Here is a 15048-nt window from a genome sequence, read left to right on the forward strand (position 1 = left end):
GAATTAAAAATCTAAATTGAGAAATGAAGCGTGAACGGAACGGAATGAAATGAAAAAAATGCAAGCATTAATAAACGACGAAAGAAATAAAAATAGAAATGTAGGTTTAATAAATATAATAGTTTTTTGTGAAATTGTAACGAGAAAGAAAGGAAAGAGGGATCCTTAGATGAATATTAAAATCATCATCATGATTGGTATTAATATCATCAGTTTGTTAACCAGTCTGACTGATGCAGAACCTTCATACGATGATGATGGAACACTTGCTGTGGATGATGGAGATGTTGTGGAACTACCAACTTGAGTAGAAACATTAGAAACAGTTCCTCCATTTGAAACAGCATTAGAACTTTCACCAGGTGTAGCAGTATTAATAGCAACTGATAATGTAGTATTAACAGGAACAGATCCAACAGGGTTTGTACCGCTTGGGATAGTAGCACTAATAACAGGAACAGGTGCAACAGAGTTTGTACCACTTGCGATACCTGCAGTGTCTTCAGATGCAACAATATTAGCTCTTGGAGTACCAGAAGCAGTAACTTCATTGATTGATTCAGTAGATACTACTTGTGGACCATTAGTAGGCACAATTTGAGTAGTACCAGGGGTAACAGTAGGAGTAGTTGTTTCACCTCCAATAATTGATGTAGTAGTGTATAAAACACCTTCGGAACTTGAAACAATCACAGCAGCAGTTTCAGTACATGGAACTCCAACAGTATCAGTGGTAATAACCGTAGTATAAACAGTTGATCCATCTTCATTGTTAGCAGTATTAATACCTTGTCCTCCAGTAGTAACTTGTGATGCTTCACATTCACTACATGTCTCAGTAACCGTGACAGTAATATCTGAAGTGACAATAACAACAGCAGTACCAGTAGTACTTTCACCAGCAGAATTAGTAGTGGTGAAAGTACTGGAACTACTACTTACTGATTCAGCGGCACAACTATGGTTATCACTATAAGTAGCAGTAATATCATATCCACCAGGGGATCCAATAACATCTAAGAACACTCTATAACCAGCTGGAACATTGGCATAATTGACAACGATTTGATTACCACTACAACTTCCTAAACTGATAGATCCAAGACTTTGAGCGGACTTTGGAAGATACCAATCATTAAGATCATTGGTGATTTTAGCTTCCCAGGTATCACAATCAAGAGTACCTTCATTAATAGTTAAAGTAAGTTGTCCGAAACCATACGAAGTTGGACAATTTCCACCAAGGAGGTAGTATGCATTGGCATTGGACCATTCCAAAGCTCTAACAGCAAAAACAATTTCTGATGGATCTTGTGGAGATGGAGAACCAGCAACAAAAGTAACATCTTGAGTAAGAGATCTACCATCACCAGTAGTGAAGGTAACACTTTGAGTACCAGCAGTTAAACTATTAGCAGCAGCAATATCAGTATCACTTGAAGAACCACCTACATTGAAAATAAGTGGTATTTCAATCGTACCTGTAACATAAGAAGTAGCAACTTCTAAAATAGTACATTGTAAGGATGAACTATCATTATATAATGATCCTGGAACAGAAATACATTCAGCGTAATTAACACCATCAGCACTAAGATAAATAGCATTAACACCATCACGCTTAGCATTACCATAATTAGTGTTATATACACCAAACGTATCTGGTAAAGTTAATGAGAAGTTGGTACCGGCAGTATGATCAATTGTCATTTGCCATGCTACTGTGGCCGTCCATAATGGAGCTAATGGAATTGCTGATGATATGGAACCAGTTTGGGTAAAGTTGATAGCATCTACAGCCGTGAAGATATAACTTGGTGATGAAGAAGCATCGGATCCAGTTGGATCTGATGGATCTGAAGTAGTAGGGTATGATGAAGTTGGATCCGAAGAAGCTGATTCTGATGCTGGACCAGTGGAGATCTGATCAGATGAAGCAGGATCCGAAGAAACTGATTCTGATGGTGGATCATAAGTTGGATGAGATGAAGTACCGGAAGATACGTCACCTATTGGATCTGAAGAAGCAGAAACTAATGAAATTGAATATGATGGTGGATTAGAAGAAGCTGCACCTGAAATGCTAGAATCAGAACTAGTTGAATCAGATGGTGTACCAGATGGTGAACCTGAAGAAGATGGGTCTAATGAAATCAGATATGTTGGATCTGAAGAAACTGGATGAGATGATGAATCAGAAACTGTTGGATCTGAAGAAGAAGCCAAAGTTTGGAATGAAGAAGTACTACTACTTGTCTGGCCAGCTGAACTGGGTGTAATAAAGATACTTGAAGTTTCACTGGCATGACTGGATTCAGAATTAGTGAATACTGTGCTAAATGTAGTGAATGAAATAGAACTTGAAGATAATAAGCTGGATTCGCTGGTAGAAGAAGATGAAACATTTTCAATATATGATGGACTTTCACCACTAGATGATGAAGGAATAGTAGAATCAATACTATCTGTAGCAGCAAGACTATAAGAGTCTGTACTACTATACGCATCACCAGTACTAGATGGATCTAACAATGTAGTGGATGAACTAGAACTGTTAAAGTAATTGACTGATGAAAATGTCATAGAACTACTAGAAGATGATATTCTTAAATCAATAGTCGAGGTACTTGAAATTGATTCTGATGATTCATAACCTGTACTAGATATCGAAAATTGTGAAATTATAGCATCAGAAGTGTAATAAATAGACGATGGAAGCGAACTAGAACTGGAACTAAGACCAGTTGACATTGCGGAGGATTCGTCCGAAGAGGACACAGCCAGTAATGATGGATCAGAAGAAAATGAAACTGATGCTAGTGAATATGATGATATAGTCGACGATGGTACGATATTAGAACTAGAACTTGAAGGATCCACAGAAGGAGATACCGAAATTGAAGATTCTGAAGAAGAAACAGCAGCAGGTGAACTATTGGTTGACGATTCAATGGAACTAGAACTTGATGGATTTGAAGAATATTGATATGAGCTGACAGAGGAAGAAACAGACGAAGTAACGATAGTAGTCGATGAAATTACATCTGAATTATCACTGGAAGAGTAAAATAATGAAGCAGAAGATGAAATTTGTGCAGATGAAACAATCGATGACAGAATGGAAGCAGATGAATCCGAAGTATACAATTCAGAACTTGACGAATTTGATTCTACAACAGAACTAATAGAACTAGAAGAATCATACGAACTTGTAGAAACAACAACTGAAGTAAAAATAATCGAAGTAGACGTGAACGGATTTCCTTCAGAATCAATTGCTTCCACAATAACATCGTAATACCAACGCTCTAATCCATCCGAAGCTAATGACATATAACTAGTAGTATATGTACTCTCAACATAACTAAACGTTGGAAATAATGAAGTTGAAGCAACAATAGAATCATCTGCACCAACACTTGATACAACGACTCCTGAATCAGTAGCAACATATCCGTTACTATCAGTGGAGGTGAAAGTAGTGGTGTATGTAGTGGCTGGATCACTCGAGGTTGGGAATAATGAAGTTGAAGTAACAATAGAATCATCTGCACTAACACTTAATACAACGACTCCTGAATCAGTAGCAACATATCCATTACTATCAGTAGAGGTAAAAGTAGTGGTGTATGTAGTGGCTGGATCACTCGAGGTTGGGAATAATGAAGTACTGGTATTAATCACATCATCGGAACCGACACTTAATACAACGACTCCTGAATCAGTAGCTACATATCCGTTACTATCAGTAGAGGTAAAAGTAGTGGTGTATGTAGTGGCTGGATCACTCGAGGTTGGGAATAATGAAGTTGAAGTAACAATAGAATCACCGGAACCAACACTTAATACAACGACTCCTGAATCAGTAGCAACATATCCATTACTATCAGTAGAGGTAAAAGTAGTGGTGTATGTAGTGGCTGGATCACTCGAGGTTGGGAATAATGAAGTACTGGTATTAATCACATCATCGGAACCGACACTTAATACAACGACTCCTGAATCAGTAGCAACATATCCGTTACTATCAGTAGAGGTAAAAGTAGTGGTGTATGTAGTGGCTGGATCACTCGAGGTTGGGAATAATGAAGTTGAAGTAACAATAGAATCATCTGCACCAACACTTAATACAACGACTCCGGAATCAGTAGCAACATATCCGTTACTATCAGTGGAGGTGAAAGTAGTGGTGTATGTAGTGGCTGGATCACTTGAGGTTGGGAATAATGAAGTACTGGTATTAATCACATCATCGGAACCAACACTTAATACAACGACTCCTGAATCAGTAGCAACATATCCATTACTATCAGTGGAGGTAAACGTAGTGGTGTATGTAGTGGCTGGATCACTTGAGGTTGGGAATAATGAAGTACTGGTATTAATCACATCATCAGAACCGACACTTAATACAACGACTCCTGAATCAGTAGCAACATATCCGTTACTATCAGTGGAGGTGAAAGTAGTGGTGTATGTAGTGGCTGGATCACTCGAGGTTGGGAATAATGAAGTTGAAGTAACAATAGAATCATCTGCACCAACACTTAATACAACGACTCCTGAATCAGTAGCAACATATCCGTTACTATCAGTGGAGGTAAACGTAGTGGTGTATGTAGTGGCTGGATCACTCGAGGTTGGGAATAATGAAGTACTGGTATTAATCACATCATCGGAACCAACACTTAATACAACGACTCCGGAATCAGTAGCAACATATCCGTTACTATCAGTGGAGGTGAAAGTAGTGGTGTATGTAGTGGCTGGATCACTCGAGGTTGGGAATAATGAAGTTGAAGTAACAATAGAATCATCTGCACCAACACTTAATACAACGACTCCTGAATCAGTAGCAACATATCCATTACTATCAGTAGAGGTAAAAGTAGTGGTGTATGTAGTGGCTGGATCACTCGAGGTTGGGAATAATGAAGTACTGGTATTAATCACATCATCGGAACCAACACTTAATACAACGACTCCTGAATCAGTAGCAACATATCCGTTACTATCAGTGGAGGTGAAAGTAGTGGTGTATGTGGTGGCTGGATCACTTGAGGTTGGGAATAATGAAGTACTGGTATTAATCACATCATCGGAACCAACACTTAATACAACGACTCCTGAATCAGTAGCTACATATCCGTTACTATCAGTAGAGGTAAACGTAGTGGTGTATGTAGTGGCTGGATCACTCGAGGTTGGGAATAATGAAGTTGAAGTAACAATAGAATCATCTGCACCAACACTTAATACAACGACTCCTGAATCAGTAGCTACATATCCGTTCCTATCAGTGGAGGTGAAAGTAGTGGTGTATGTAGTGGCTGGATCACTCGAGGTTGGGAATAATGAAGTTGAAGTAACAATAGAATCATCTGCACCAACACTTAATACAACGACTCCTGAATCAGTAGCAACATATCCGTTACTATCAGTGGAGGTAAACGTAGTGGTGTATGTAGTGGCTGGATCACTCGAGGTTGGGAATAATGAAGTTGAAGTAACAATAGAATCATCTGCACCAACACTTAATACAACGACTCCTGAATCAGTAGCAACATATCCATTACTATCAGTATAGGTGAAAGTAGTGGTGTATGTAGTGGCTGGATCACTCGAGGTTGGGAATAATGAAGTACTGGTATTAATCACATCATCAGAACCGACACTTAATACAACGACTCCTGAATCAGTAGCAACATATCCGTTACTATCAGTAGAGGTAAAAGTAGTGGTGTATGTAGTGGCTGGATCACTCGAGGTTGGGAATAATGAAGTTGAAGTAACAATAGAATCATCTGCACCAACACTTAATACAACGACTCCTGAATCAGTAGCAACATATCCGTTACTATCAGTAGAGGTAAAAGTAGTGGTGTATGTAGTGGCTGGATCACTCGAGGTTGGGAATAATGAAGTACTGGTATTAATCACATCATCGGAACCAACACTTAATACAACGACTCCGGAATCAGTAGCAACATATCCGCTACTATCAGTGGAGGTGAAAGTAGTGGTGTATGTAGTGGCTGGATCACTCGAGGTTGGGAATAATGAAGTTGAAGTAACAATAGAATCATCTGCACCAACACTTAATACAACGACTCCTGAATCAGTAGCAACATATCCATTACTATCAGTGGAGGTGAAAGTAGTGGTGTATGTAGTGGCTGGATCACTTGAGGTTGGGAATAATGAAGTACTGGTATTAATCACATCATCGGAACCAACACTTAATACAACGACTCCTGAATCAGTAGCAACATATCCGTTACTATCAGTGGAGGTGAAAGTAGTGGTGTATGTAGTGGCTGGATCACTTGAGGTTGGGAATAATGAAGTTGAAGTAACAATAGAATCATCTGCACTAACACTTAATACAACGACTCCTGAATCAGTAGCTACATATCCGTTCCTATCAGTGGAGGTGAAAGTAGTGGTGTATGTAGTGGCTGGATCACTCGAGGTTGGGAATAATGAAGTTGAAGTAACAATAGAATCATCTGCACCAACACTTAATACAACGACTCCTGAATCAGTAGCAACATATCCATTACCATCAGTGGAGGTGAAAGTAGTGGTGTATGTAGTGGCTGGATCACTTGAGGTTGGGAATAATGAAGTACTGGTATTAATCACATCATCGGAACCAACACTTAATACAACGACTCCTGAATCAGTAGCAACATATCCATTACTATCAGTGGAGGTAAAAGTAGTGGTGTATGTAGTGGCTGGATCACTCGAGGTTGGGAATAATGAAGTACTGGTATTAATCACATCATCGGAACCGACACTTAATACAACGACTCCTGAATCAGTAGCAACATATCCGTTACTATCAGTGGAGGTAAACGTAGTGGTGTATGTAGTGGCTGGATCACTCGAGGTTGGGAATAATGAAGTTGAAGTAACAATAGAATCATCGGAACCAACACTTAATACAACGACTCCTGAATCAGTAGCAACATATCCGTTACTATCAGTAGAGGTAAAAGTAGTGGTGTATGTAGTGGCTGGATCACTCGAGGTTGGGAATAATGAAGTTGAAGTAACAATAGAATCATCTGCACCAACACTTAATACAACGACTCCTGAATCAGTAGCAACATATCCGTTACTATCAGTAGAGGTAAAAGTAGTGGTGTATGTAGTGGCTGGATCACTCGAGGTTGGGAATAATGAAGTACTGGTATTAATCACATCATCGGAATCAACACTTAATACAACGACTCCTGAATCAGTAGCAACATATCCGTTACTATCAGTATAGGTGAAAGTAGTGGTGTATGTAGTGGCTGGATCACTCGAGGTTGGGAATAATGAAGTACTGGTATTAATCACATCATCGGAACCAACACTTAATACAACGACTCCTGAATCAGTAGCAACATATCCGTTACTATCAGTAGAGGTAAACGTAGTGGTGTATGTAGTGGCTGGATCACTCGAGGTTGGGAATAATGAAGTTGAAGTAACAATAGAATCATCTGCACCAACACTTAATACAACGACTCCTGAATCAGTAGCAACATATGCATTACTATCAGTGGAGGTGAAAGTAGTGGTGTATGTAGTGGCTGGATCACTTGAGGTTGGGAATAATGAAGTTGAAGTAACAATAGAATCATCTGCACTAACACTTAATACAACGACTCCTGAATCAGTAGCTACATATCCGTTACTATCAGTAGAGGTAAAAGTAGTGGTGTATGTAGTGGCTGGATCACTCGAGGTTGGGAATAATGAAGTTGAAGTAACAATAGAATCATCTGCACCAACACTTAATACAACGACTCCTGAATCAGTAGCAACATATCCGTTACTATCAGTAGAGGTAAAAGTAGTGGTGTATGTAGTGGCTGGATCACTCGAGGTTGGGAATAATGAAGTTGAAGTAACAATAGAATCATCTGCACCAACACTTAATACAACGACTCCTGAATCAGTAGCAACATATCCGTTACTATCAGTAGAGGTGAAAGTAGTGGTGTATGTAGTGGCTGGATCACTCGAGGTTGGGAATAATGAAGTACTGGTATTAATCACATCATCGGAACCAACACTTAATACAACGACTCCTGAATCAGTAGCAACATATCCGTTACTATCAGTGGAGGTAAAAGTAGTGGTGTATGCGGTGGCTGGATCACTTGAGGTTGGGAATAATGAAGTACTGGTATTAATCACATCATCGGAACCAACACTTAATACAACGACTCCTGAATCAGTAGCTACATATCCGTTACTATCAGTAGAGGTAAAAGTAGTGGTGTATGTAGTGGCTGGATCACTCGAGGTTGGGAATAATGAAGTTGAAGTAACAATAGAATCATCTGCACCAACACTTAATACAACGACTCCTGAATCAGTAGCAACATATCCATTACTATCAGTGGAGGTAAAAGTAGTGGTGTATGTAGTGGCTGGATCACTCGAGGTTGGGAATAATGAAGTACTGGTATTAATCACATCATCGGAACCGACACTTAATACAACGACTCCTGAATCAGTAGCTACATATCCGTTACTATCAGTGGAGGTGAAAGTAGTGGTGTATGTAGTGGCTGGATCACTCGAGGTTGGGAATAATGAAGTTGAAGTAACAATAGAATCATCTGCACTAACACTTAATACAACGACTCCTGAATCAGTAGCAACATATCCGTTACTATCAGTGGAGGTAAACGTAGTGGTATATGTAGTGGCTGGATCACTCGAGGTTGGGAATAATGAAGTTGAAGTAACAATAGAATCATCGGAACCAACACTTAATACAACGACTCCTGAATCAGTAGCAACATATCCGTTACTATCAGTAGAGGTAAAAGTAGTGGTGTATGTAGTGGCTGGATCACTCGAGGTTGGGAATAATGAAGTTGAAGTAACAATAGAATCATCTGCACCAACACTTAATACAACGACTCCTGAATCAGTAGCAACATATCCGTTACTATCAGTAGAGGTGAAAGTAGTGGTGTATGTAGTGGCTGGATCACTCGAGGTTGGGAATAATGAAGTACTGGTATTAATCACATCATCGGAACCAACACTTAATACAACGACTCCTGAATCAGTAGCAACATATCCGTTACTATCAGTAGAGGTAAAAGTAGTGGTGTATGTAGTGGCTGGATCACTCGAGGTTGGGAATAATGAAGTACTGGTATTAATCACATCATCGGAACCAACACTTAATACAACGACTCCTGAATCAGTAGCAACATATCCGTTACTATCAGTAGAGGTAAAAGTAGTGGTGTATGTAGTGGCTGGATCACTTGAGGTTGGGAATAATGAAGTACTGGTATTAATCACATCATCGGAACCAACACTTAATACAACGACTCCTGAATCAGTAGCAACATATCCGTTACTATCAGTGGAGGTAAACGTAGTGGTGTATGTAGTGGCTGGATCACTCGAGGTTGGGAATAATGAAGTACTGGTATTAATCACATCATCGGAACCAACACTTAATACAACGACTCCTGAATCAGTAGCAACATATCCGTTACTATCAGTGGAGGTAAACGTAGTGGAGTATGTAGTGGCTGGATCACTCGAGGTTGGGAATAATGAAGTTGAAGTAACAATAGAATCATCGGAACCAACACTTAATACAACGACTCCGGAATCAGTAGCAACATATCCATTACTATCAGTGGAGGTGAAAGTAGAGGTGTATGTAGTGGCTGGATCACTCGAGGTTGGGAATAATGAAGTACTGGTATTAATCACATCATCGGAACCGACACTTAATACAACGACTCCTGAATCAGTAGCAACATATCCGTTACTATCAGTAGAGGTGAAAGTAGTGGTGTATGTAGTGGCTGGATCACTCGAGGTTGGGAATAATGAAGTTGAAGTAACAATAGAATCATCTGCACTAACACTTAATACAACGACTCCTGAATCAGTAGCAACATATCCGTTACTATCAGTGGAGGTGAAAGTAGTGGTGTATGTAGTGGCTGGATCACTCGAGGTTGGGAATAATGAAGTTGAAGTAACAATAGAATCATCTGCACCAACACTTAATACAACGACTCCTGAATCAGTAGCAACATATCCATTACTATCAGTGGAGGTGAAAGTAGTGGTGTATGTAGTGGCTGGATCACTCGAGGTTGGGAATAATGAAGTACTGGTATTAATCACATCATCGGAACCAACACTTAATACAACGACTCCTGAATCAGTAGCAACATATCCGTTACTATCAGTAGAGGTGAAAGTAGAGGTGTATGTAGTGGCTGGATCACTTGAGGTTGGGAATAATGAAGTACTGGTATTAATCACATCATCGGAACCGACACTTAATACAACGACTCCTGAATCAGTAGCAACATATCCGTTACTATCAGTAGAGGTGAAAGTAGTGGTGTATGTAGTGGCTGGATCACTCGAGGTTGGGAATAATGAAGTTGAAGTAACAATAGAATCATCTGCACCAACACTTAATACATCGACTCCTGAATCAGTAGCAACATATCCGTTACTATCAGTGGAGGTGAAAGTAGTGGTGTATGTAGTGGCTGGATCACTCGAGGTTGGGAATAATGAAGTTGAAGTAACAATAGAATCATCTGCACCAACACTTAATACAACGACTCCTGAATCAGTAGCAACATATCCATTACTATCAGTGGAGGTGAAAGTAGTGGTGTATGTAGTGGCTGGATCACTCGAGGTTGGGAATAATGAAGTACTGGTATTAATCACATCATCGGAACCAACACTTAATACAACGACTCCTGAATCAGTAGCAACATATCCGTTACTATCAGTAGAGGTGAAAGTAGAGGTGTATGTAGTGGCTGGATCACTCGAGGTTGGGAATAATGAAGTTGAAGTAACAATAGAATCATCTGCACCAACACTTAATACAACGACTCCTGAATCAGTAGCAACATATCCGTTACTATCAGTAGAGGTGAAAGTAGTGGTGTATGTAGTGGCTGGATCACTCGAGGTTGGGAATAATGAAGTACTGGTATTAATCACATCATCGGAACCAACACTTAATACAACGACTCCTGAATCAGTAGCAACATATCCGTTACTATCAGTGGAGGTAAAAGTAGTGGTGTATGCGGTGGCTGGATCACTTGAGGTTGGGAATAATGAAGTACTGGTATTAATCACATCATCGGAACCAACACTTAATACAACGACTCCTGAATCAGTAGCAACATATCCGTTACTATCAGTAGAGGTAAAAGTAGTGGTGTATGTAGTGGCTGGATCACTTGAGGTTGGGAATAATGAAGTTGAAGTAACAATAGAATCATCTGCACCAACACTTAATACAACGACTCCTGAATCAGTAGCTACATATCCGTTACTATCAGTGGAGGTAAAAGTAGTGGTGTATGTAGTGGCTGGATCACTCGAGGTTGGGAATAATGAAGTACTGGTATTAATCACATCATCGGAACCAACACTTAATACAACGACTCCTGAATCAGTAGCAACATATCCGTTACTATCAGTGGAGGTAAACGTAGTGGAGTATGTAGTGGCTGGATCACTCGAGGTTGGGAATAATGAAGTTGAAGTAACAATAGAATCATCTGCACCAACACTTAATACAACGACTCCTGAATCAGTAGCAACATATCCGTTACTATCAGTAGAGGTAAAAGTAGTGGTGTATGTAGTGGCTGGATCACTTGAGGTTGGGAATAATGAAGTACTGGTATTAATCACATCATCAGAACCGACACTTAATACAACGACTCCTGAATCAGTAGCAACATATCCGTTACTATCAGTAGAGGTAAAAGTAGTGGTGTATGTAGTGGCTGGATCACTCGAGGTTGGGAATAATGAAGTTGAAGTAACAATAGAATCATCTGCACCAACACTTAATACAACGACTCCTGAATCAGTAGCAACATATCCGTTCCTATCAGTGGAGGTGAAAGTAGTGGTGTATGTAGTGGCTGGATCACTCGAGGTTGGGAATAATGAAGTTGAAGTAACAATAGAATCATCTGCACCAACACTTAATACAACGACTCCTGAATCAGTAGCAACATATCCATTACTATCAGTGGAGGTGAAAGTAGTGGTGTATGTAGTGGCTGGATCACTCGAGGTTGGGAATAATGAAGTTGAAGTAACAATAGAATCATCTGCACTAACACTTAATACAACGACTCCGGAATCAGTAGCAACATATCCGTTACTATCAGTGGAGGTAAACGTAGTGGTGTATGTAGTGAGTGGTGTATGTAGTGGCTGGATCACTCGAGGTTGGGAATAATGAAGTACTGGTATTAATCACATCATCAGAACCAACACTTAATACAACGACTCCTGAATCAGTAGCAACATATCCGTTACTATCAGTGGAGGTAAACGTAGTGGTGTATGTAGTGGCTGGATCACTCGAGGTTGGGAATAATGAAGTACTGGTATTAATCACATCATCGGAACCAACACTTAATACAACGACTCCTGAATCAGTAGCAACATATCCGTTACTATCAGTGGAGGTAAACGTAGTGGAGTATGTAGTGGCTGGATCACTCGAGGTTGGGAATAATGAAGTTGAAGTAACAATAGAATCATCTGCACCAACACTTAATACAACGACTCCTGAATCAGTAGCAACATATGCATTACTATCAGTAGAGGTGAAAGTAGTGGTGTATGTAGTGGCTGGATCACTTGAGGTTGGGAATAATGAAGTTGAAGTAACAATAGAATCATCTGCACTAACACTTAATACAACGACTCCTGAATCAGTAGCTACATATCCGTTCCTATCAGTGGAGGTGAAAGTAGTGGTGTATGTAGTGGCTGGATCACTCGAGGTTGGGAATAATGAAGTTGAAGTAACAATAGAATCATCTGCACCAACACTTAATACAACGACTCCTGAATCAGTAGCAACATATCCATTACTATCAGTGGAGGTGAAAGTAGTGGTGTATGTAGTGGCTGGATCACTTGAGGTTGGGAATAATGAAGTACTGGTATTAATCACATCATCGGAACCAACACTTAATACAACGACTCCTGAATCAGTAGCAACATATCCATTACTATCAGTGGAGGTGAAAGTAGTGGTGTATGTAGTGGCTGGATCACTCGAGGTTGGGAATAATGATGTGGATATAATTGTAGTATCAGTTTTTGCTGTAATCACAACAATTCCTGAGTCTGTTGCAACGAATCCATTAGAATCTGTAGTGATGAATGTGGTGATATATGTGGTATCTGGATCAATTGAAGTAGGAAATAATGAAGTGGAGTTAATAGTTGTTGATGGTTCTACGCTTACTACGACAATGCCTGAATCAGTAGCAATAAAACCATTGGAATCAGTAGTTCTGAATGTGGTAGTGTATGTAGTATCGGGGTTTGAACAATACGCGCTAAGTATGATTGTTGAGTTGTAAAAATTGCCAGAAGCGTCTGTTGTAACAATAACTTCTTCAATGTCAGTACAAGTTTCTCCGTTTGAAGTCGTAGCTATGGTTGTTGTATAGTCAGAACCATTGATACCTGGTATAGCAGGTAACAGAGGACATAAGGCACATTTCGAAGGTTGTACAGCAGCTGCTGCAGGTACAGTCAAAGTATATGTGACGGCATTCAAAAGATTAAGAATGCCAGCATCCCAATCCGTTGTAATTTTAAACCCACTACTCAGATATCCGGTACCTATATTGAAAACGACACTACCTGTGGGGGTACCGTAAAGCGTTAATAGTCCAGTTGTTGCGCTATATGTATATGAATTGGTTAGAGGGGGTATTCCTACTAGTAAAGGAGTAGTTATAGCAAGCATATTTCCACCACCAAAACCAGAAACTTGAAGTGTACCACGCAGTCCAAGAAGATTAACTGCTACCACTATACTTGATGCACTATCGGCCATATAAAATACTTGATTGGCATAGGTACTAGTTGAACTCGATAAGTAAACGGTAGAATTTGATTGCATGGTAACACAACCAGTACCAAGTAAATTTCCTGATTGACTAAGAAGTTCATTAAATAAACAAATTTGACCATTATTGGTTGTAGGTGATCCCAGAATTCCTAAAGTTGCCTGTCCACCATCATTTTGAGGTTGGTAAAATACCATTAGACCATTATTTGTGACAGTAGAACTACTTATGGCAAAAGTACCGAACCCAAGAGCACCACTTGATGCCATATACATTTCCCCATTATTTAGGATCAGCAGGGATGTAATAGTATAAGAACTTGTAAGAATAGATTCAATAGAATTGAATGAAATGGTACCATTATTAACAAACGTTCCACCTCCAATACCGACATCTAATCCAATTAAATTAGATGTACTACTGATATATAATCCACCTCCACTCCCCACATTTAAATTACCATTAACGGTTGTTAATGCATTGTTGATGATAGACCAGTAAACATTAGGATCGATATCGACGTCTCCACCGTTAAGACTTAGAGTACCATAGGTGACTGTATCTTGAGATATTGTTTGGGATAATATAAGGTTTATTTGTAGGAATAATCCTATTAATAGTATGAATATACCTTTCATTCCTGTTATTTAACAATTGAATACGACAGAAGGAATGGTAGGTTAGAATGCAAGTTATTGATTTAAAGGGTTTATATTGACTGCAATCAATTTCTAATTACAATTAATCAGGATTCTAGTTTCTTTTTATGAAATCATCATTTATTTTGATATACATAAAAAGACGACCAGAAACCGAGCTAATATTTTTTAAGCAGGTATTATTGAATAGAATAAAAATAATATTAAAGAACATGATATGGAATAGAGCTTGAACGTATATATATTCTTATGTACTATTAAGGGTAGTAATAGCTGCAGGATTCGATTTGCCTAGCAAGCCCCCCACCCCATAAATGCGAAATAAGAATGAAAAGAAAAAAAGTTCAATTTGGTCTGATTTATTTTTTAAAGAATCCCAAGCGCCTTTGCTTGATAATTTTTAATTTTTTACGTCAGTATAATCTTATTGTTTCGTTTCTTTTTTTATTTTATGTCTAACTTAATTTTATATT

At 39.1% G+C, this 15048-nt stretch overlaps 1 protein-coding gene across 1 annotated transcript; it reads right to left on the bottom strand. All coding sequences in view use genetic code 12, as the record gives it.

Moving 5' to 3' along the window:
• Positions 1–5083: 5083 nt before the first annotated feature.
• DFJ63DRAFT_330182 (beta strand repeat-containing protein) lies at positions 5084–12173 on the bottom strand (the record flags this gene model as incomplete). Its single annotated transcript, XM_064907642.1, has 2 exons — positions 5084–5235; positions 6646–12173. Coding segments are annotated over 2 exons (5678 nt in total), but the record flags the coding sequence as incomplete, so codon positions are not given.
• Between the last annotated feature and the right edge of the window lie 2875 nt (positions 12174–15048).

The sequence above is a fragment of the Scheffersomyces coipomensis genome (assembly GCF_036884675.1).
Source record: "Scheffersomyces coipomensis strain NRRL Y-17651 chromosome Unknown DFJ63scaffold_4, whole genome shotgun sequence".
Lineage (NCBI taxonomy): Eukaryota > Fungi > Ascomycota > Pichiomycetes > Serinales > Debaryomycetaceae > Scheffersomyces > Scheffersomyces coipomensis.